Genomic DNA, 23,526 nt, shown 5'->3' with positions numbered 1-23,526 from the left:
GGATTTGCTCCCCTGATTGGTCTTTTTAATTTGATAGCCTTTCGCTTTGTAAAGGGTCAACGCCCTCTTTAACGCTGCTTTTTTAATAAAAAACATTCAATTTTTTATGTCAAGTTGCGTAACTCTGTTTTTCTAAATTTTCATTGCCACTTAAGGGCCTAGTTTGGACCCCCACAATCCTACACTAACCTTGTTGATACATTTTTCCTTCAAGTACATGTTCTCCAAGTTCCCTCGTGTCATGAATATAGACTTCCAAGATTTTTCTTGCTGACATATCTTTCCCTCAAGCCCCCATTTCATGAATTGCCCAAATCTTGATCTTGGACTTTCAATTTCCTCATGCCAACTTTCTTTTTTCTTGTGCTCTCATTCCTTGAGCTCCCCCGAGCCCCAATTTAAAACTTTGAAGATTTCCCTTGCCAACATGCCTTTCCCTCAAGTCCCCATTCCTTAAGTTCTCAGGATCTTGACTTCAAACTTTTGGGCTTTTTAATGGTAAAATACCTTTCTCTTAAATTGCTCCTTGCTCCCCTACTTTCCTATTCTCTGTTTCTTTCATTGATTTTTTATTTTTCTATACCAACCTACTTCTTGTGAAATTGTTGCGATTGTCAAAAACCTTGGTTTTCTACAATTCTTCCTTCTTGAGCCCCAAATGTTCATTTGTCCATGCACCTTACATCCTTGCATCCCAACTTTTAATTCCTTCCACTTCCATGGACACAAATTATTAAAACCTTGTCATTTGAATATGAAGGCCTACCAACCTCTCTACATGACCCAAAAAGCCATTAATGGTCTCAAAATACTGCAATAAGACAATAATAGTTTCAAACACCTCGCAACACTTGTATGCCCCTCAAGGACATTATTTTGGTACAAATGCAAACGGATAGTTAAGCCATGTAAAGATGATACTCATTGAACATACCTACATTCTCACCCAAATACAGAGATCAAATGTAATGCTATATGCAAGTTTACATGATGTTGTGGGAGTTGGTTATTGAGCTAAATTTTTTACTCTGAGATGGATGTCTCAAGAAAGTTTTAGGGTACCAAATGATGAATACCCAACTTTGTAAAAGATGAAGCACGTTTGTAAATTACAATAAGGGGTAATCTAGTAAAGTTTTGTCTTTAGATTAATGTTCCCATGATAGGTTGTAGTATCTCAATAGAGGCTTTAAACTTAATTACAATCTCCCATGCCATATTTGCAAGCATAACTGTAAATAGATTAGATTAATGTATCACAAGTTATCTAAAGCACCATAAATTTCTTAGTGATTTTTTTTTCTCGTTACATGTAAGTGTTGTTGATTTGTGATGAATTATTTGGTATATTCATATGCAAGTATCCTCATTCTCTAAAGTTGCAAAAGCAGAATCATTATTTCATTGTTAATCTGCAGGTGATAATATCATCCTCCTTGCATGTTGCAACTCTATTGACTAATGGAGTAGGCACCTATCTAATTGTTGAAAGGAAAAACATTTTTCATTTTAAACCTCTTGTTTTTTATTATATGAGTAAAACAAGTTTTGAAGGAACCTCAAAACCCTTCACAACCTAAAACATCCAACACGAAACAATGGCCAAATTGTCACACTCCAAAAACAATGAAAAACATTTGCAACCAAACAATAACGCAACCAAGGATAGCCAACTACCCCACCCTTGATGCATGGTAAGAGTGGATTATTATCTACTCGATATAGGTCTTGTAGACCTGTACGTAGTCAATGCTAACATTAACTTAACAACAAATCTTCAGGATTGTAGAATTTTGGGCATCGTTGCTTAAGGGCCTTAAATCTGATTATTTACTTCCCTTTAGTTGTCCTATTGTAGAGACATACGAAAATAATACCCCACTTGGCTGCGCTAAAAATGAAGATGAATTTAGCCACTCACAAACATTGTTCCATTCATGCCATTATCTGAACACGAGTCATACCCATCACCTATCTTGACACTCCCTACCCTTAGGTGTTGATGCAGGTCTTTAGAATTTGTGGGGTTACATGTCTGAGAACCAACAGATCCTAAAAGAGTATATTTAGTATCTAGTCGGCATGCTTCTCAACTTCCTCAAGAAAGATTAAATGAAGCAGAATTAACATCTCAAGAAAACGAAACAGCAAAAAGCCAAATCAGACTATTTGTTGTAGCATACAAATGGGAAATGAACAAGCATCACACCAAGTCTGCATGCTTCTCAACTTCTCAAGAAAGAAACAGCAAAAAGCCAAATCATACTATTTGTTGTAGCATAAAAATGGGAAATGAATAAGCATCCCACCAAGTCTGCGTACTTCTCAACTTCTCAAGAAAGATTAAATGGAGCAGAATTAACCTCTCAAGAAAATGAAACAGCAAAAAGCAGAATTAGATTATTTGTTGCAGCAGAAATTTTAATTCAATACCTTATTAAAATTCAGCATACGCATGGGAAATGAATAAGCATCACAAAGAGACTGAAGGGAAGGCAAACGCCAATCTTCCAACAAACAAGGTATCTTTCAAAAATGTTAAAGCTCATTTTTCCTGGCCATATTTTATTGTGTTTTCTTTAATTTAGTTGAGAGTTTCAAACAGTGGATATGGAAAGGATTGGAATGTTCATTATACTTGAATCAGAAATTCACAAATGCTTAGCTTTAAAATTGTTCTTAGCTTCACCATGTAAATATGTAACACTGCATTGGTTTTGTCATCAACAAAGGACCCTTCATAAGAATCTATCTTTATGAAGAGAGAAATCGGGCAGTTCAGACAGTCAACATTTGCCATGGTCACCAACTCACCAAGAGATTGAAATATATAGGAAAGCTTAATGAAGAGCACTTGTGACATCTAAAATATTATGTATAGAGAACACATTATATATTAACTTTCTATATTCTCAAGATAATATACTTGTTTCAATTAGTACGTAGCACACAATCTCAAAATAATACTGCATTGAAGTTTGCTTCCATGTGTTCTCCCTGCTTTTGTAGCACCCGTGACATGCACTCTGTTGTGGGAACTTTGGTCACTACATAATCCTTGTATGACTTTGTACATGATCTAATGGACAGTATGTATGATGAAGAACCTTGATCTAATATCCATTGCTTAGTATAGATCTTCAATGGCTATGTTCAATGTTGCAATTACATTCACTGTAGAGTTTTATGCCAGAAAATCAGAAAGCATGTATTAACGTCTGCGAGATCAAAATCGATGAGGAGATATAGGATGCTCTAGAATCACAAATATAGATGTCAACAAAGATCACAATCCTAAACAGATCCTTTAGCAATGTGACCTATATTGCATGTTTCTCAATTGCCTTGAAAAGATCAAAACAGGATACAATGTGCATCTCCAAAACGAGAAATAGCCTATGCCAAAATCAACCTATTTAATGAAGAACTATATCTTTTTGTCTTTCCATTAATTTCATTTTGAAACAAGAGTATTCTCAGAGAGAGGTGAGCACAACTGAAGCATAAGAGGATATACAGGGCTATATTCTTTGTCTCCTCTGGCACTAATCTTTGAACCATAATCATCCAATGTAGCTTTAATGCCTTTCCAAATTTGCTCCTCTCCTTGAGAATCCAACCATAAGGAATACTGATTAGGTGTTAATTTTGTCCTCTGCATAGGAGATTCTAACTCTTCTGGAGCCCGTGAATATAGATGATGAAGCACAACACTGCGAGGAAGATCTTGCAGGAGAGGGCAGCTCTCAATTTTGGATGTTTCCTGAAAGAAAAGGGTCTTTAAAGCTCTAAGAGCTCGATAAGGTGCTCCCAGCTGTTCCACCTGAAACAAGTTTTGTCCAACCACCAACTCCAACTCTGCCATATCTTTAGTCAATTGCAGTTTCCTTGGTTCTGAAAGAGGCCTTACAAGAGCAGCATGTCGAACAAAGAAAGTCAGTACACGTGCAGCCATTTTTCTAGTAAGCCTCGCACATATACTCTCCCCAACAACAGAGGTAGAGTGAGCTGTGGTAGGAAGCAATAATTTAGAAAGAAATTCTTTATGGAAGTGAATTATAGAATTTTTAATTTCCTCCATGTATCCAGAACCATTTTCATCCATGCTGGCATTGCTCTCTCCCCCAAATTTCTGATCATGGATCTGTAAAATACAACTTTCAAGACGATCAAGCATGGCCTGGAAAAGAGGAGTTATTGAATCACATGCCACGCTATATATGGCACCTAGAGATGGTGACATAACTTCCATTGCTACAGTCGGTAAGCTAGAAACCATGGCAGTAATACGTGTGTGAACCTCTTGAAGATGGAGATAAATGGTAAAATTCTTGACTTGTAAGGGTGTCACAGGACCCATAACTTGACGTGATTCTGGACCTGTCGATATCTGTCGCAAACAAGGCAACTTATCAGTCAACGTAAGCCAGGGCAAAATACAATTCATTGTACTCTGTCAATTTCATATATAATAATGCAACTCTCATGTATGCTATTATAAATCTACTTACTACAAAATGAAACTTATGTGAAACAAACAAGAAAAACTGAACTTATATGAAGCTGCATTCTAGGCATTGAAAAACAGCATGGCAAATCCATCAAACAACACTCTCCAGTGACACAGTAGACCATACATGTGCATGCAGTACTTTGAGGCTGAACAGGCTTCATCGGCAAGAATTGCTAGATTATGCTTAATCTGAAACTGATATATATCAGCTTCTGTACCAACGGTGGAAGTTGTTTCGTATCTTCCCTTGCCAAACTTTAATTTTTTAAGAAATCTATGATGATGTAACTCCTCAACTTAAGTTTTCATTAACCAGAGCACTTTTTCTGCTTTCAGCCTTTGTCACAAGGTCATATGCAGTCTTCATTTGTCAGACTTAATTTCTAATATTATTTATTAAACTAGGATATTCGCAGTAGGGACGATAACAGGAAACTAGAATTGTTCCTATAAGGAATTTGGTCAAGAGGCATTTTGAAAGCAAACCTGCACCACATATCTAAGGTACGTGGTTTTACTTTTAACTTTTAAGACGGTCCTTGTAGTAAATAGTCCCAGCTTTCAAGGAAGCATGCCTCGCATAACTCATGACACAAAAATGAAACTTGCAACATTAAATAGAATAAGGAAAGATCCAAATAAGAAATAATAACTGTTGATAGTGAAGACGCAGAAATGGGGATAAAATCATGACTAATTTCAAACTCGAAGCAGAGGCAATCTGATCCAGATTAAATCCAAATTTTTACAAAACGTGGGCACAATTAAATTGCAATATATTTAAAAATTGTGATTAATCTTGAGATTAAACTGGGTTTTTTGTTTGTCTACGGATCTTTTTTTCCCCTCATTTGTACGCTGCAAATCTGGATTCTCTCAAGGAACAGCTACACATCAAAGATTTGAACTTGAATGTAAAAATTCAGGCACAATTTTAGAAGCAATCATTTATTTGTTACTGATTTATTGAACATGTGTTTGCTAACTTCTAATTACTATTCCTGTGGGCTCAGCATGGGCATTTTTTGAAGGATTCTGAGCTTGGTTAAAACCAAAGTTACCAGTTTGGATTCCGGGTAGGGCTTGTGTTCAATTTCAGGTAAGGGAATTCGGGTAAAGCCAGTATAGCATAAAAATTGGGGTTGGGTATGTTTGGATGATATATCAACACAAAAAACAAAAACAAAAAAATCATAAAGTATGTACATATTTTTGCCTAAATACAGAGATCGAGTTATGCTTGATAGCATAGTTGTTTTACCTTACTCATCTAGCTTGGCAATAGTTCCAGTCTTTAGCCTTTGCTTATGAAAAGGTTTGGTTTTGCTAGTCCAAGGTGAAGCGAGTCGTAGGAGTCTCAGGCAGTCTAGCATCAATCTGATCTTCCTTGGGGATAGTTTAGAGCTCACTCAACTTTAGTGCTTAAGTGTTAGGTAAGAGTCGTGATCTTCATGAAAGGTGATTCACAATGTAATTTTTACGAATGATGAGCAACTCTCAAGCAAGTAGAAGCTCTTCAAGGACTGGATGAGGAAGAGAGGAATCGATCAAGACCTAGGTGGATGAAGAATGGATATCAAAACATTTACAAGTGTGGATGAAAGTAAAGTTCCATGAGTGCTCAAAATTCATGACCTCAAGGAATCCACGACTTGAGGGTCTCGAGCAAATAAGCAATAGTCTGCAAAAAATCATGATTATACCCGATTAATCCCGAATCGTGTAGCCAGCCAATTTATTCACCGAAAAAATCCCAATTCACGAAAAAATTGTTGACCAATTGTTGAATTTAAGTTGCGTTAAATTAATGTTAAAAACCCCAAAAAATGGTGAAAAAAAGTGAAAAAAAAATCGTTGTAAAAACTCGCAAAACCTTATAAAAACTCATGAAATTACTGAATTGCTAAAAAATAAGGCTGATCCGAGACAAAATCAGAGTTGATGTGGAATCAATTTTGAAATGGTTTGTTATTTTTTCCCTTAGTTTTCTTTCCAACCTCTGAAAATCCCTAAATATAGGAGTGGGCAGAGCATTGGTGGTCATCAAACAAATTTCAAAGGGCCTCAATCATCCTAAATTGTAGGGGCCTATGAGATAGTGTCGGAGCAGCTGGCAAAGCTGCTCTAAATCGTGGCTTCAATATGACTCAAGCTCTCTACACACCCTGCCCCATGAATTCTGATGCAAACAAGTATATAATTAATGTTGTACACTAGCTTTAAAATTAATACTATTATGCAATATTATAGATGGCACTTTGACGGGGAAGGAGCGAACCTCTATAGTTTATAATCAATATTTTTAAGTAGTTTTAAAATTTAAACTATTATAGACTATGAATATAAATTAATAGTTATATAATAAACTATAAATTAAAAATAATGTAAAATTTATAATGTACATATTTAATTTTTAATATAATATATCATATATATTTTTTTGATGGAGGAAACTTGGGTTTTTAACTTGCTCTGATCCTAAAGAGACCACTTATAGAGGACCTCTTCCCACAAGTCCATTTTCGGGGGTTCATCATTCGCCAACTTCACTTGTTCAAACCCACGAGCTCAACAGCCCAACAAAAGCAGAAGTCCTACAAGCTCAATGGCCAAGCAAAGGTAGTTGAACTACTTGCCAAAACCAAAAACTCACCAAGGCCTAACAAAAAAAAGGAAATTCTCGACCAGTACTCGGCAAAAAACTCGGACACAAAAAAAATTGCTTAAATTTAATTAGAAATGCATTTTTTTGCAAAATTCAATGAGAAGATGCAGCCAATGAGTCAACAAATGAGAACACAAAAGAAACAAGCCGAGTCTGGATATATTTAAATGCAAAGTGGGTACAAAATCGCATCCTCATGAAGAATGCTGATGGCTGGAAGCAAAATAGTAAATAGTTTTTGTAAAACTAAAAGTAAATACATCATTACAATTGCATCTTCCTCTTCCCAGCTTGTTGTGAGGTATTCACACATCGCCCCATCGCAAATGGGGACCCCCACTTTTTTCCTGCTTTCTAGGTAGTGTTTGATGTCTTTAGATATTAGCCTTTGCATTAGAGAGGTATAGGCACTCAAATGGCTAGGAGTCAAGTGGATAGTCTTGCATGAGTGTGAAGTAAGTTTGCAAAGTCTAATTATCATGAGTTCGACCACGAGTGAGGAAGGATTGCTAATTTGAAGCTCACTTCAAGCGCTCCTCTTCAAGGAACGAATTTCACTTCGTGAACATTCCTTGTGTAGCGAATTTCTTACACTTCTCCCATAGAGCGAAGACTCACTCTAAGATCTCATGTTGAGCAAATTATCAAGTATCGACGTTGAGAGCGTAAGTGAAAATGAGCAAAGAGGAGTTTGGTCTTGGTTTGAAATCCACTTCATGAGTTTAACCTTAAGGAGCGAACTTCACCTTCAAAGCCTCAGGAGTGAACTTCACCTTCAAGACTTCAAGATTTGGAGCAAACTTCATGAACTCAGGATTTGGAGCGAATTTCATGACTTGCCACCTTGGAGCAAACTTCATGACTTGCCACCTTGGAGCGAACTTCATGACTTGCCCTCTTGGAGCAAACTTCATGACTTCACGTTTTGGAGCAAATTTTATCAATGAGCATACATGAGTGAAGTTGAAAGAGAAACGAAGGATGTTCGATAGCACTTGCCTTGGATGGATTCAATTTGAAATGAACTTCATGAGTTGATAATCAAGGATGACTTCGTGAGTTGATGATTCCCAACGAACTTCATGAGTTTGCAAGTTGGAGCGAATTGTTAATGATGATAGCTTCGGTCAGATAAACATAATCATGGATGATAATTACATCAATAGAATGATTTATGATTTTGTTATATGTATGTATACCAATATACATAATAATAATAATTGAGTTTATTATTATTACATATACTAATATACATACATACATAATTATAAATGGATGTTAAATCATAAATCATTATATTGATTTATTCTATGTGTAATAAATAATCAAAATGGCTGATCACACGTCGATCATCATTTCTTCCAAGTATAAATTTGTGTTTATCGATCTGCACTGAGTATCATGCATGATCTAAACCCAGTCGATATTGTGTATCGACTACCTTCATTGATCTTTACTATAATCAATAATGTGTATCGATTTACTACTCGATCTTTATTATTATCGATAATGTGTATCGATTTAATGATGCCTATGTTATCATCATTCTAACATACTGATTACGAATTGGTTTGTTAATGGATTATAAACTATCGATTATGAATCGGTATGTATTATGCAATGATTAATGAATGGACATATCGGTGGAGATACATGTCTCCACACGTGTGCAGACATGTCTATCCATCGATATGTCTCCTCATTCATATATATATAATCCCAGATAGATCAGTGAAAGGAAAGTACAACAATCTATCAGTGAGAGCCTTTGAAATCGATCTCTTTCTCATACTCAGCAATATTTGTGATATAATCAGCGATACTTGAAGCATTATCAATACTTGGTGAATCAACATACTTTGTGGACATAACTATCTTCTCCTTATACTTGCAGCAACCTGCAAGATTCATAGGTGAGTGAGAGCATAATTTGTGAGACAATAAAATTAAAAGATACCTCTATTTCTATTACTAAGAAATCTAATCTACTTTAACACGAATTTCATGTTTGAAGGATTTGGAGCAAATTTTCCAACTTCACAAGTTCAACATTTGGAGCGAATTTCCAACTTCATGAGTTCACCTTTTTGGAGCGAACTTCATGAATGAGGAAAATGGAGCGAATTTCACCTCTAGAGCTTCATGAGCGAGATGGAAGATAAGGAAATGAAGGAAATTTGGGACCACTTACTTCATGTTCAAGCATTCACAAACGAACTTCATGACTTCACCTCTTGGAGCGAACTTGAACTTCATGAGTTGGACCTTTGGAGCAAAATTCATGAATAAGGAGATTGGAGCGAATTACATCATCAATCCTTCATGAGTGAAGTTGGGAATAAAGGAATGAAGCGAATTTGAGAGCATGAACTTCATAAATTCAACATTTAGAGCGAACTTCATGAGTTGCAAGTTTGAAGCAAACTCCATGACTTTGCATTTTGGAGCGAATTTCATACTTCATGAGTTGCAAGTTTGAAGCAAACTCCATGACTTTGCATTTTGGAGCGAATTACATACTTCATGAGTTGCAAGTTTGGAGCGAACTTCATCACTTCATGTTTTGGAGCGAACTTCATAACTTCATGTTTTGGAGCGAACTTCACGACTTCATGTTTTGGAGCGAACTTCATGACTTCATGATTAGGAGTGAACTTCATGTTTGGAAGAGTCAATCAAGCTTAGCAAGCAAGGTGATTGAAATAAGACTTCATGTGCACACCCGTTAGAGTGTATTTCAAATGCACTTCATGAACTGACAAATTGGAGCGAATTTCCTATGACTTCATGTTTTGGAGCGAATTTCATACTTCATGAGTTGCAAGTTTGGAGCGAACTTCATGACTTTGCATTTTGGAGCAAATTTCATACTTCATGAGTTGCAAGTTTGGAGCGAACTTCATGAGTTCAGCATTTGGAGCAAATTTCCTACTTCATGACTTCACCTTTTGGAGCAAACTTTACAAAATGAACTTCATGAATCAATGAAATGGAGCGAACTTTATACAAAATGCATTTCATGATTTAAGAAAATGGAGCGAATTCCCTATGAAGGTGAACTTCATGAATTCATAAATTTGGGCGAATTGCATGTTTGAGAGATTTTAAGTGAACTTCATGAGTTCAAAGTTTGGAGCAAACTTCAGGAGTTGAGGATTTGGAGCGAATTTCTACAAAGGTGAACTTCATGACTTAGAAGATTGGAGCAAATTGATTGAAACAAGCTTCACGTGCACACCATCTAGAGCAATTTTCATCTTCAAACATACATAAGCGAATCTCAGCTTCATGTTCAAACCTACATGAGTAAGCCTCAACTTCATGAATTAGCATGCATGAGCGAATTTCATATTGAACTTCATGAATGGACAGAGGGGAGCGAACTTCATGTTCTGAGTTGCAAAAGCGAATTTCAAGACTGAAAGTAAATTTAAAGGCAAGACGAGGGCAACTTAATGAACATCAAGGGTGGAATAAACTTCAAGAACTCCTCTCCAAGGAGCACAAAAAAACAACTTCAAGTGTCACTTCACGAGGGCGAATTCTCTTTATATGTTCTTATTAAACCTATATATCAAGTGTATTTGATACTTGCTTGTTTGTTTTGCAGGAAATGAAGCAAGATACAAGGAGAACCTCTTCAAGAAGCTTCATCAGCAAACACAAGAACATCAAGGAGGAGAAGATCTCAAAGTGTTTAAAGCCTCTCACCACCTCAATTACATGAAGAAGACTCAAAATGTTACTAGGTTGAAAGACTTCAAATGTTCAATAGCTGCAAGCTATAGAGCAAGATATCTTCAAGGTTCTCATTCTATCACATTAACATGGAGAGATCACAGGAGTGCAAAGGAGAAATCATCCAACTACCTCAAGGCACTAGACCATCAAGGATGGATAACCTACATGATGGAAGGATGTTTTACAATCTTGAATACCCTTCAAGAATCCAAGAATCGAAGTCAATATAATGAGGAGCTAAATTCAACTAGTTGCATCATTCATCAAGTATGTCAAAAAATGAAGGAGTATCAACCAAAGTCATCACAAGACCTACATCGTGTTAATTTAAACCCTAGGTATGATAATCAGATTTATCTTATTCAATTATGCCCTGGTTTGTATTAGATTTGTAGTAGTTTAATGAATCAACATGCATTAAATTGTGCCCTAGATTGTAATCAGATTTGCAGAACTTAGTAAGACAACATAAATCAGAAATATGATAGAAGACAAACAAGCATACCCTGGGAAAACCTCCAAGGAGGAAAAACCCAGCATGAAAGACCCACAGGTCAGATTGTATATTCTCCTCTAAATAACAGTTCAATACTTAGCTCGAATCTGATCTTGACATATCAGATCTGTCCTTGTATGCTTCAATGACTTGCCTCAAGATATGCTATGTCCCCTTGGACAACATTACACCAAACTGAATAATTCGCCCTCTTCCTTAGGTTCACACAGCAGAGCTAATTTGCATTCTGATTTAATTGAACTTGATGATATTGTCTTGCAAAGTGATCTTTATTTATATGCCTCTTTTCTTTATTTAGGTCAGCCCTTTCTTGAAGTCGGCCTCCTTATATTTTAGGCACTAATGTTGTTTGATGCTAATATTTAATTGTTATGTATTAGCGTGGATTTAGGATAGGGCCATGTTTAGGGTAGGACCCAGTCCTAAAGGAGTTCAGATGTTGCCTTAAGGCAATCCGAACCCCTATACCCTAGTTACAATCAACACATCGAACATGATTAAAGAAGCAGATAGTTTCAGAAGAGTTAATCAAAGTTAGCTTCTCATCATCATCATCATCATCACATTGAGCAACTGAATAATGTTGAGTATCAAGAGATATCTCTCAACATCCCTTCATGATGATGAATCAAATCAAGTTTACAAGTGCAAGATTGAGGTGGCAGCCCAGTCATCCCTTCCACCAATCTGAGGGTTCCACATCAACACGTCCAAGTTCAATGAATCAAGCTCATACATGAAGGCACAAACTCCAATATAACTACCCTCAATATCTATTGGTCCACATTCTCTAAATGTAATTCTCTCATTGGCTAAGAAGAGTTTGTTGTAATAAACCCTAATTAGGGTTTCATTGTAAAATCTTGGCCATTGATGGAGATTCAATCTTGGCCGTTCATTGTAAATGAGCTCTCTATATAGAGCTCAAGCTCTTCATTTGTAAAGGTTAATAATTAATAGAACTAGAATAGTTAGCTAATAGTTAATAGCAATAGAAGAATAGATAGATTTGAAGAATAGAATAGCAATTAGAGTAGAGTAGGAGGAGAAGGCAGAACTTGTTGCCTAAGTTGTAAATGAACTCCATTTTCATTGAAGTTATGGTGAAGTGTGTTGTTTCTTTACAATGTTCAAGGTTTCTTGTTGGATCTTCATGTTAGATGACGAATAAATTAGATTGAATGAAGGAATTTGTTGAATGTATTCATGTGGAATCCGCCTAGTCCATATCACTAGCCTCTTACTGATCGTAAGCGTGCCTTGTGTGGTCAACTAGAATGATATGAGTTTAACTTCGAATCATTCTACCTTCATTGCTTATACATTAACTTGAATGGTGACCGATGTTTGATGGTATTGATTCGAATATCTTTGAAATATCCTTAGAAGATTGCACTGAGCTTGTGTCAAATTGTTCAAGTTGATGGTGAGACCTCGCTCAGTAGGATTCCATCTAATCATTCACTCATCTTCTTACATTCTTAGGATTAGAATAGACTCTCTCAACCCCTCATCTTTTGCCATTTTTTTCAAACTCTAGCTAGCTTAGGATCAAAAGCCTCACCATCTTGTAACATCAGATGATCTAAGTTCTAGCGAATCAAGCATTCAGGCATTCAAAATGTAAGTCCCCTTGTGATTCTAGCATAATCACATCAACCAATGGAGCTTATCCACATGTAGTGACCCTACATTCATGAACCTTGGAGTCTTCTCAAGTGACCCTTAGGCTAATCTTCAGCATTTGAGAGATTTTGTTCAAGAGAGGATAAGATACTCTTGGGTATTTTATTTTGCGTTCGCATGTGCATAAAAAACACATCAACAGACTGGATATTTGCTACGCAGTGAGTGCACTTAGTCAGTTCATGTGTGAACCAAGGCAGATACATCTAGTTGCAGCCAAGCATATCTTGAGATACTTGCGTGGCACAATTGGATATGGCCTACAATATTCTTCCAATGTGGACCTGAATCTACAAGGCTATTTTGATTCTGATTGGGCAAGGAGTGTTACTGATTGGAAGAGCACCTTTGGTTGTTGCTTTAGTTTGGGATCTGCTATGATTTCTTGGTGTGGCAAGAAGCAATCTTCAGTGGCATTGAGCACCGCAGAGGCAGAATACATTGCAGCATGTGTGGCAGCTCATGAAGCAATATGGCTTCGGAAGCTCCTTGCAGGATTGTTTGGACAATCGTTAGAGCCTGCAGTTATTCATTGTGATAACCAAAGTTGTGTTAAGCTTTCTATCAACCCTGTGTTTCATGACAAAACAAAGCATGTGGAGATCAAATATCACTATATTAGAGATATGGTGCAAAGGAATTTTCAGTTAAGGTACATTAGCACTAATCATCAGACGACCGACACTCTCACCAAGCCCCTTGCCAAAGTGAAGTTTGAGCATTTTCGAGACAAGCTTGGAGTTGTGGAGAATGAAGCCCTTGCCGAGAGGAAGTCTCAGCATCAGTGATTTCTTGAGATGTACTATAATGCATTCTTCTCAGTGAGAGAGAAGTTTGAGGTGCAAGGCCTTGTTAATGCATTCTTCTCTGTGAGAGAGAAGTTTAAGGTGAAAGCCCTTGTTCCACCCTTTGGGAGTGGCCATGGTGGATCCACCCTCTGGGAGTAGCCATGGTGGATGTCATGTGAGATACTCCATGACTTAGCAGTTGTGTTTATTCACCCTCTTGGAGTTGCCATGGTGAATGTCATGATGAGTTGATGACATCACGTTGAGCGATTCCGTGATGAGCACTTGTGTTCATTTGCATTTCCATTCATGGGAGTAGCCATGGTGGATATCACTACATGACTCAAACATCAAGAAGGATTCCTCCCTAGCTAAGAGGGAGTGTTAATGTTATGTAGCTATGATCGGATTCCTTCAAGACGACATAGATGATATAAATGTCTAGGTGGCCTATCGACCTTAGACATTTATATGAACCCGATTTATTAAATATAAATGATATAATTACATCCCGACTTGCATATTCGATTTGCTAATGTTTAATAATTATTTAACTAATAGGGCCGACTTGAAAGTCCTCCAAACCCCTTGCATTGGGATGTGTTCCTTTGAAGGGTGTCGACCCTTGGGGAAGGGTCACTATTGATGGGTATTAAGAAAGATTGTATCTCCCTCCTTTGGCATCGAACACATACACAATAAGCAGATCGACTTCCTTCTATAGCAGATCGAATTCATTCATCATCTTTAGCAATTGCTTGGCATTCACATTAGATCGACTCACACTCAGCAGATGGTACATCATCTACAAGGCAGATCAACATCATACAAGGCAGATCAACATTATACAAGTCAGATCAAATAACATAAGCAATCTGTGTATTTTACAGCAGTTCAGATTACACATACAGCAGTCTAGGGAGAAATCATTTATACATAAAGCTTCAAGGAGTGAAGCAATCTTGTAAAGACTTTTCTATATTTGATAAATATAATCAGAGACTTGTGTTGTTGGGTTTTTCACCTTCAAGTTGGAAGGTTTTCCCAGGGTATATGCTGCGCAATTTTGTTTGAATTGTCTTACATCTACATTTCATTAATCTGATCATAAAAATAACAGTAATCATCTTTATAGACTTTGTGATATCAGATATACATATTTTCGATATAATAGGAATCTCCAATTTGACAATTTCATTTGTCAAATTTTATTTAGCAATTAACATTCAAGAAATCTTCGTATTCAGATTTAGTATTGCAAATTTTGCTATTTAGTATTTTATAATTTTACTAATTTCTTGTAGTTTCATTTGAAATGTAATTCTTATACCGTTATACATATTTTCATAACTAGTTTTCCAAGTACTATAAGTATATGTATAACTATATCAGCACCACCATCCCACCACCCCCCGCCATCCCCAAACTTAGGCCCTTTGTCCGCCCATCCCCGAAACTCATCCCCCCATCCCCAACGACCGTGGAACACTAGTCGAAGGCCTTACTATAGGCTATTGCCCCTTGATGCTACCCTATTTCATGATAGGAAATGTGCCTACGGCACTGTGCCAAATAGAAAAGCTATAATGTAACGTTGTCGCTCAATTGATGCAATTTTAATTTCAAGTTCAATGCTTAGCAGGTAAACATTCCCAAGAAGTTGCCAAAAATATAGTAAAATTTTCACTAATTTGTGGTAAACAAATTTGCCACTGCAATATATTGTTGAAATTAACATGACTCACCCAATGGGCAACAAGAAATGTTCACAACTATTGGAGAATTTGACATTAAATGAGTGATTTTCCTCTGAGTTTAAGGAGGACAGTTCCTTTGTAAGATGGGTGTATTTGGAGTATTTGTGTACTTTTAGCAAAAAGTACGAAAGGGCACAAAAATGGGAAATGAAAAACAAAAAGAAACCCTATATGAGAAAAGTCAAAAAAATCATGTATGGGTTCCTTGAGAACAAATGGGTAAATGATGGATGGAAAGGGGAGAGTATGTAAAGTTAAAAAGAGAACAGAGTTTAACCCTAGACTCACACCAACAAAAAAAGGGATGAAAGTTTAACCATGTAATACATTTCATGAAATACACGAGAAACAAATGAAGAAATACATTTCCATTATAGACATAAGAATGGCATAAAAATTTATCAACGTGTGTGTGTGTGTGTGTGTGAGAGTGTGTGTGAGAGAGAGAGAGAGGGAGAGATAACAATCTGTAGACCGTTCCACATATTCCTTCAAAAATTGAATATACAATTTCATTTCTTTCCCTGAACTTTTAACAAAGAGAATCAATGAATTATATATTCCAAATCAAACACAAGAAATCATCTAAAACCCTAAGAAATCAGTGACAAACTGTACAATCAAATCCTTCTTATTTCCTATGGAACCAGGCTCAAAGTCTCAAAGAAATCCCTATACAATCTACGATGTGTTTACAAAAAGAAAAAAAAAATATTAGTCACAACCTTCAGTCACATAACCCATTTTTGTAAACCCCTTCATACAATGACATCACTTTCCATTTTATAGGGAAGACTTGTTCACTTTCTTGTAAGCACACATTTCTCAAGTCAATGTCACAAACATTAGCAAGTTCATTTTATGGTAAACTATTAAATCTCCATTTGGATTTGATGGCAGGCAGTTGGCATTGCATTACATCAAACCATAGTAGCAAAAATCGTTTATGGAAAAAAATCGGCAAACCAAAATAAGATTTTTTGAAAAATCGGGAAAAAATCAGCCAAAAATGGGGAAAAAATCTGATTTAAAAAAAAACATAAAAATTTGTAGAAAAAGAGACAAACTATTTTTTTAAATAACTTCAGGGCATTTCCATAGCAAAAATCGTTTAGGGAAAAAAATCGGCAAACCAAAATAAGATTTTTTGAAAAAATCGGGAAAAAATCAGCCAAAAATGGGGAAAAAATCTGATTTGAAAAAAAACATAAAAATTTGTAGAAAAAGTGACAAACTATTTTTTTAAATAACTTTAGGGCATTTCCATAGCATAGAGATATAAAGAGAAAATAAAATAGAGTTTAACCTGTGAATTGTAGAAAATAATTTTTTGTTGTTTATATTCATATTACTGATTACATAGGCAAACAATCAGTTAACTTTTTAAGAGGGCAGTCACCAAATACACCAAGTAGTTTTCTAAGTCAGATCAAATATTAACCAAGTCTATGAAGTAACTGAGATCAAAAGTTAACAGACAAATAGTAAAAGTGAGTCATTTTGAAGTGATCCAAGAATTTCATTGTGATTGAGGCAAGAAGTTTTGTAAGGTTAATTCAATATTTTAGAAAGCTTATCAAATCATATTCCACAATTGTAATGCTTTATATCATAGTAATAAAAATCATTTGGGGAAAAAATCGGCAAACCAAAAGTATAAGATTTTTTTGAAAAAAATGGGTAAGAAATTGGATTTAAAAAATCGTAAAAATTTGTAGAAAAATACGCACAAAATACTTTTTTTTTAAAACTTAAGGGCATTTCCATAGCATAGAGATATAAAGAGTAAATAAAATAGACTTTAACCCATGAATTGTAGAAAATAGATTTTGTTGTTTATATTCATGTTGCTGATTACATAGGCAAATATTCATTTAACTTTTTAAAAGGGCAGTCACCAAATACACCAAGTAGTTTTCTAAGTCTGATCAAATATTAACCAAGTCTATGAAGTAACTGAGATCAAAAGTTAACAGACAAATAGTAAAAGTGAAAGCCATTTTCAAGTGATCCAAGAATTTCATTGTGACTGAGGCCAGGAGTTTTGTAAGGTTAATTCAATATTTTAGAAAGCTTATCAAATCATATTCCACAATTGTAATGCTTTATATCATAGTAACAAAAATCATTTGGGGAAAAAATCGACAAACCAAAAGTAACAGATTTTTTGAAAAAATGGGTAAGAAATTGGATTTAAAAAAATCGTAAAAATTTGTAGAAAAGTACACAAACTACTTTTTTTTTAATACTTAAGGGCATTTCCATAGCATAGAGATATAAAGAGTAAATAAAATAGACTTTAACCCATGAATTGTAGAAAATAGATTTTGTTGTTTATATTCATGTTGCTGATTACATGGGCAAATATTCATTTAACTTTTTAAAAGGGCAGTCACCAAATTCACCAAATAGTTGCCTAAGTCTGAGATCAAAGATTAGCTAAGTCTATGAAGTAGCTAAGATCAAAATTTATCAGACTGAGATCCAACTATTGTTAGGAATTTAATAAAAGTGGAAGCTATTTTGAAGTGATCCAAGACTTTCATTGTGATTGAGGCAAGGAGTTTTCTAGGGGTATTAGCTAAGTCTATGAAGTAGTTGTTTATCAGACAAAGATCCAACTATTGTTAGGAATTTAGTAAAAGTGGAAGCCATTTTGAAGTGATCCAAGACTTTCATTGTGATTGAGACAAGGAGTTTAACCGTGAATTGTAGAAAATAGATTGTTGTTGTTTATATTCATATTGCTGATTACATAGGCAAATATTCATTTAACTTTTTAAAAGGGCAGTCACCAAATACACCAAATAGTTGTCTAAGTCTAAGATCAAAGATTAGCTAAGTCTATGAAATAGCTGAGATCAAAATTTATCAGACAGAGATCCAACAATCATTAGGAATTTAGTAAAAGTGGAAGCCATTTTGAAGTGATCCAAGACTTTCATTGTGATTGAGGCAAAGAGTTTTCTAGGGGTAGTTCAATATTTGAGAAAGCTTATCAAATCATATTCCATAGTTGCAATGCTTTATATTCCCTGATGGCAATTGGTTAAGTCTTTTATATAGGGTAGAATTCAACAAAATGCATTTGTTTAGCTGAAGTAAAAGATTAGCAAGCCACTAGTTTTGGCAATACCTAGCTTGCAACTACTATTTTAGGTAGAGACAAATTTTAATTATTGTGTGTTGGAGGCTCTTTTATTACAACTATGTAAGCTTGTTTGTTGTCATTCAGATTTATTTCGTGGAGCACTTTAGATATATTGCTCACATAATGAATTGTATGTCTTTGTTTGAGCAAAAATTAACTATATCAATTATAAATTAAAAATCATATATCTATATCTACATATATTAAATATGTCTTTGAATGTTTAGTGTTGTGGTAGAAAAACTCCATTGGTGAGGTAGCCACCAAGGTTCAAACCCCTACTGGGCCATTGAGCTTGTGGGCTTTCTACCTTTGTTGGGTCGTGTTGATGTGTCTTTTGTACACGACCAAACACAAAATAAAATACCTTAAGGTACCTTATCCTCTCTTGAACAAAGTTTCCTGACTACTGAAGATCTCGCCGAAGGATCAGTCGGTGTAACTCTAAGGTTCTGACATGTAGGTTCTCTACGTGTGGATAAGCTCTTGCAGTATGATGTGATTTTGCTGGAATCACAAGGGGACTTACTTTTGACGACCTGAACGTCTGATTTGCTGGAATCACAAGTCCTATTTACTAACTGGAAGATAAAGAAATGGAAAAGATACAAGGTTTAGAAAGTCTACTCTAAGACCTAGAATGCGAGAAGATGGATGAATGACTAGGTGGAATCCTACTAGGCTAGGTCTCACCATCAGGTTGAACAATTCAACACCAATTCAGTGCGATCTTCTAAGGGATGTTTCAAATATGTCCAAATCGTACACCATCAAATACTGATCACCATTCAAGATAATGCGTGAACAACAGAGGTGCTATGACTCGGGATTAAGCTCGTTCTATGCCAGTTGACCACACAAGGCGCTCTTACAATCAGCAAAAGGCTAGTGGTTTGGACTAGGTGGATTCCATGCGAGTGCATTCAATAACTTCTTTCATTCAATTTAATTATCTATCATCTAAAATGAAGATTCAACAAGAGACCATGCATATTGCAAAGAAACAACACACTTCACCATAACTTCAATGAAAATGGAGTTTATTTACAATCAATGGCAACAATTTCTTGCCTTGTCCTCCTAATCTACTCTAATTGCTATTCTATCAGCTGACTATTCACTATTTCTAACTATTCACCCACTATTAACTATTAATTTTTACAAATGAGGAGCCAGGGCTTTAAATAGAGAGCCCTTTACAAATTGACAACTCTGATTGACTTAGAACCAATGGCTAGGATTGCAAGATAGAAACCCTAATTAGGGTTTGTTACAACAAACTTCCTTAGCCAATTAGAAAATTACATTCCAAGGGCGAGGACCAATAAGAAGCAAGGGTAGGTACATCAAAGTTTGTGCCGCCTCCAATGAGTCAGGTACATTGAATTTGGACATGCTGAGGTGGACCAATCCGATCGGAGGAATGATGACTGGGATGCCACCTTGCCTAATGCTTGTGACTTGGTTGATCCTCCTCTGTCCTTGATGTGCTTTGATGAATGATGTACTTCCTTTGTTTGACCAGGCTTCCTTATTGTCAAGTCTTTCTTCTCCAGTAGCACACCTCCGCCTGGAAGTTCTAGCAAAGCCCTTTCTTTGTCATCTTGTGAAAGAATGAAGTTTTAAGGCTAACTTGAACTCCTTGAACACTCCTAGTCTTCCAATGCTTCAAAGCACCTTGAGTCTTCCCTTTTGCCTGTGGAACGTCCTTGATGACGATGGACTGGAAGAGGTCGTCCTTGTCCTAGCCTGGTCTTCTTCTATCTACAAAATAAACCAAACGCTGATTAAGGATACATAATAAATTCATTTAACATAGCATTTTCTACATTAAATCATTAATGAGAAGACATCAAAATAGAATTCGCTTGAAATCCTTCCCAAAGATAGGCCCCATAAAATTTCGCCCTAAACCCTAGCCAAGGACAGGACCTATTTGGGATTTTTGCCCTGGACCCTCTGGAAGGGTCAGGAGTGAAATTCTTGTTTAAGCTCAAATTCCATCATTTTATTGGTTCAAAATGCCTCCAAGACAAGCATATGCTATCTTTCTCTTGTCCAAAGCCTAGGAATCCATGTCTTGACCTTCATCATGAGCAAGTTAGGTAAAATTGAGAATTTCACCCTGGACCCTTAGGAAGGGTCAGGAGCGAATTTCTTCCCTTAGCTCAAAATAATCAGTTCTTTTACTCACAATCCCCTCTAAGGCATGCTTGTGGCAATCTTTAAGCCCAATCTACCTTGATCACGGTCTTGGCCTAGCACAAATTTGGAAGAAAAAAGAGATTTTTGTGAATTTTGCCTTGGACCCTCTGGAAGGGTTAGGAGCAAATTTCTTGTTTTAGGCTTGATCTTACACTCCCTTTACCTCAAATCATCTTGCAAGGCAAGAATACCTCACTCCACCTTTAACCATGCCACAAGAATCAATGTTTTGTCTTCACCCAAGGAGAAAATGGTGGATTTGAAGAATTTCGCTCTGGACCCTTTGGAAGGGTCAGGAGCGAAATTCATGTTTTGCTTGTTTTCCCTCACTCAACTCCATTCCTCTCACTTTGCCTCTCACCTCGCTATCTCTCAACTTGCTTGACAACATTTACTTGGCCTCAAAAATGGCTAAAAGGAGAATTTCGCTAAAAAACCATGGCCAAGGACAGGACCTATAAGGGATTTCACCCTGGACCCTCTGGAAGGGTCAAGAGCGAAATCCTTGTCCACGCTTAGAATCTTCATTTTTGGAGGCAACAACCCATTCAAGGGCAATCCTAGGGGCATCCCCAACTTCTCCCACCTTGGTCTAGGCTTAGCTTGGCATAAAAATGAAAGGAAAAGGGTGTTTTAGGGAATTTTGCTTTGGACCCTTTGGAAGGGTCGGGAGCGAATTTCTTATTTTGAGCTTATTCCTTCATTCCTCTCACTTCAATTCATCTTCGAAGACAAGGTCACGCCACCTCACATCCATCCAAGCCATAACAACCAAAGACTTGACTTGCTTTGAAGGGAAAATAGGTGATTTTAAGAATTTCGCTCTGGACCCTTCGAAAGAGTCAAGAGCGAAATTCATGTTTTTGCTCAATTCCTTCAAGTTTGAAGATCACCAACAAGTCAAAGTCATGCCTAAAGACATCTCCCATCTTAATTTAACCTATCCCATACTTGACTTAGAATAAAATTGAGAGAAAAGAGTGGTTTTGTGAAATTTCATCCTAGACCCTCTGGAAGGGTCAGGAGCGAAATTTGAACTCTAGGCTTGACTCTTCTTTGCAAGGTAAAAGCACACCACTCTTCGCCCAAGGAACAAGGTTTGGGGCCTAAACATGGAAGCAAAAGAGGTTTATCAAGAATTTCGCTATGGACCCTTTGGAAGGGTCGGGAGCGAAATTCTTGTTCTAGGCAAAATCTTCATCTTTCAATGCATCCAACTACCTCTCAAGGCAAGAACATACCAATCTACCCTCCAACATGCCTTGGACACTAAAAACTTGGCCAAACAAGGAAGAAAATGAGGTCCATGGAGATTTTCGCTCTGGACCCTTAGGAAGGGTCAGGAGCGAAAATCATGTTCTAGGCTTGATTCTTCATTTCTCCAACTCCAAACCACCTCAAAAGGCAAAGACATGTTATCTTACTTCCATCCACGCCATAAAGACCAAGGACTTGACCTCCTCTAAGGGGAAAAAAGGTGTTTGCAAGAATTTCGGTCAGGAGTGAAATTCTTGATCTTGGACAAAGTCTTCACATTTTGATGCTTCCATTCACTTCCTAAGGCAAGAACATGTCAAAACCTTCTCAATATGCCTTAGAAACTAAAATCTTGTGGAAGGGTCAGGAGCGAAATTCTTGATCTTGGACAAAGTCTTCACATTTTGATGCTTCCATTCACTTCCTAAGGCAAGAACATGTCAAAACCTTCTCAATATGCCTTAGAAACTAAAATCTTGGTCTAGTCAAGGAAGAAGTGGGTGTCTTCTAAGAATTTCGCTCTGGACCCTTTGGAAGGGTTAGGAGCGAAATTCAAGTTTTGGGTTGATTTCACACCTCTTTCCTCCTCAACTCGCTCAAACTTGATTTGACCAATTTCTTCTCACCACAATCAAGTCCACTTACCGCCAAAATAGCTTGAAAACTTTGCCCTTCAATGCCTTAGGCAAAATAGGGGGTCAAATGAGTATTTCGCTCTGGACCAAGGCCAAGGACAGGACCTATAGGGAATTTCGCTCTGGACCCTTTGGAAGGGTCGGGAGGGAAATTCCCATTCTAGGTTGATTTTCACCATTTCATAGCATCAAACCTCCTTTCAAAGGCTAGAACGCCTCAAGGTCACTCAACCATGCCTTAGAGGTCCAAAACTTGGCCATATCAAGGAAGATAATGAAGGCTATGTGAATTTTGCTCTGGACCCTTTGGAAGGGTCAGGAGCAAAATTCCTACTTGGGCTCATTTCTCACCTTTTTCCTCCCTTTCTTGGCTTGAATATGACTTCTTAGGCCTCCTCCTACCATCATCAAGTAAAATTGCTCTCAAAGTGGAATTTATTTCAAGGTCTAAGTGAGAAAATAAGATCATTCAAGAATTTTGCTTTGGACCCTTGGGAAGGGTCAGGAGCGAAATTCATATTTAGGCTCAAATCTTGACTTCATTTCTCACATTTCTTCATCCAAACAAGTGTTTTGCCCTCAATAATGTATGGGAATGGGTTAGTTCTAAG

At 36.7% G+C, this 23,526-nt stretch overlaps 1 protein-coding gene across 1 annotated transcript in view; it reads right to left on the bottom strand.

The window, feature by feature from the left end:
* Positions 1-3,306: 3,306 nt before the first annotated feature.
* Positions 3,307-23,526, bottom strand: part of LOC131043061 (conserved oligomeric Golgi complex subunit 5) — a 30,049-nt gene continuing 9,829 nt past the window's right edge. Inside the window, exon 4 of the mRNA XM_057976402.2 lies at positions 3,307-4,390. Coding sequence (XP_057832385.1) covers positions 3,455-4,390 — 936 coding nt within the window. The 3' untranslated portion in view covers positions 3,307-3,454. The remainder of the gene's footprint in view (positions 4,391-23,526) is intronic.

Source organism: Cryptomeria japonica, chromosome 7 (genome assembly GCF_030272615.1).
Source record: "Cryptomeria japonica chromosome 7, Sugi_1.0, whole genome shotgun sequence".
Classification (NCBI taxonomy): Eukaryota; Viridiplantae; Streptophyta; class Pinopsida; order Cupressales; family Cupressaceae; genus Cryptomeria; species Cryptomeria japonica.
The sequence above is the reverse complement of the archived record's forward strand: the minus strand, read 5'-3'. Positions and strand labels throughout refer to the sequence as shown.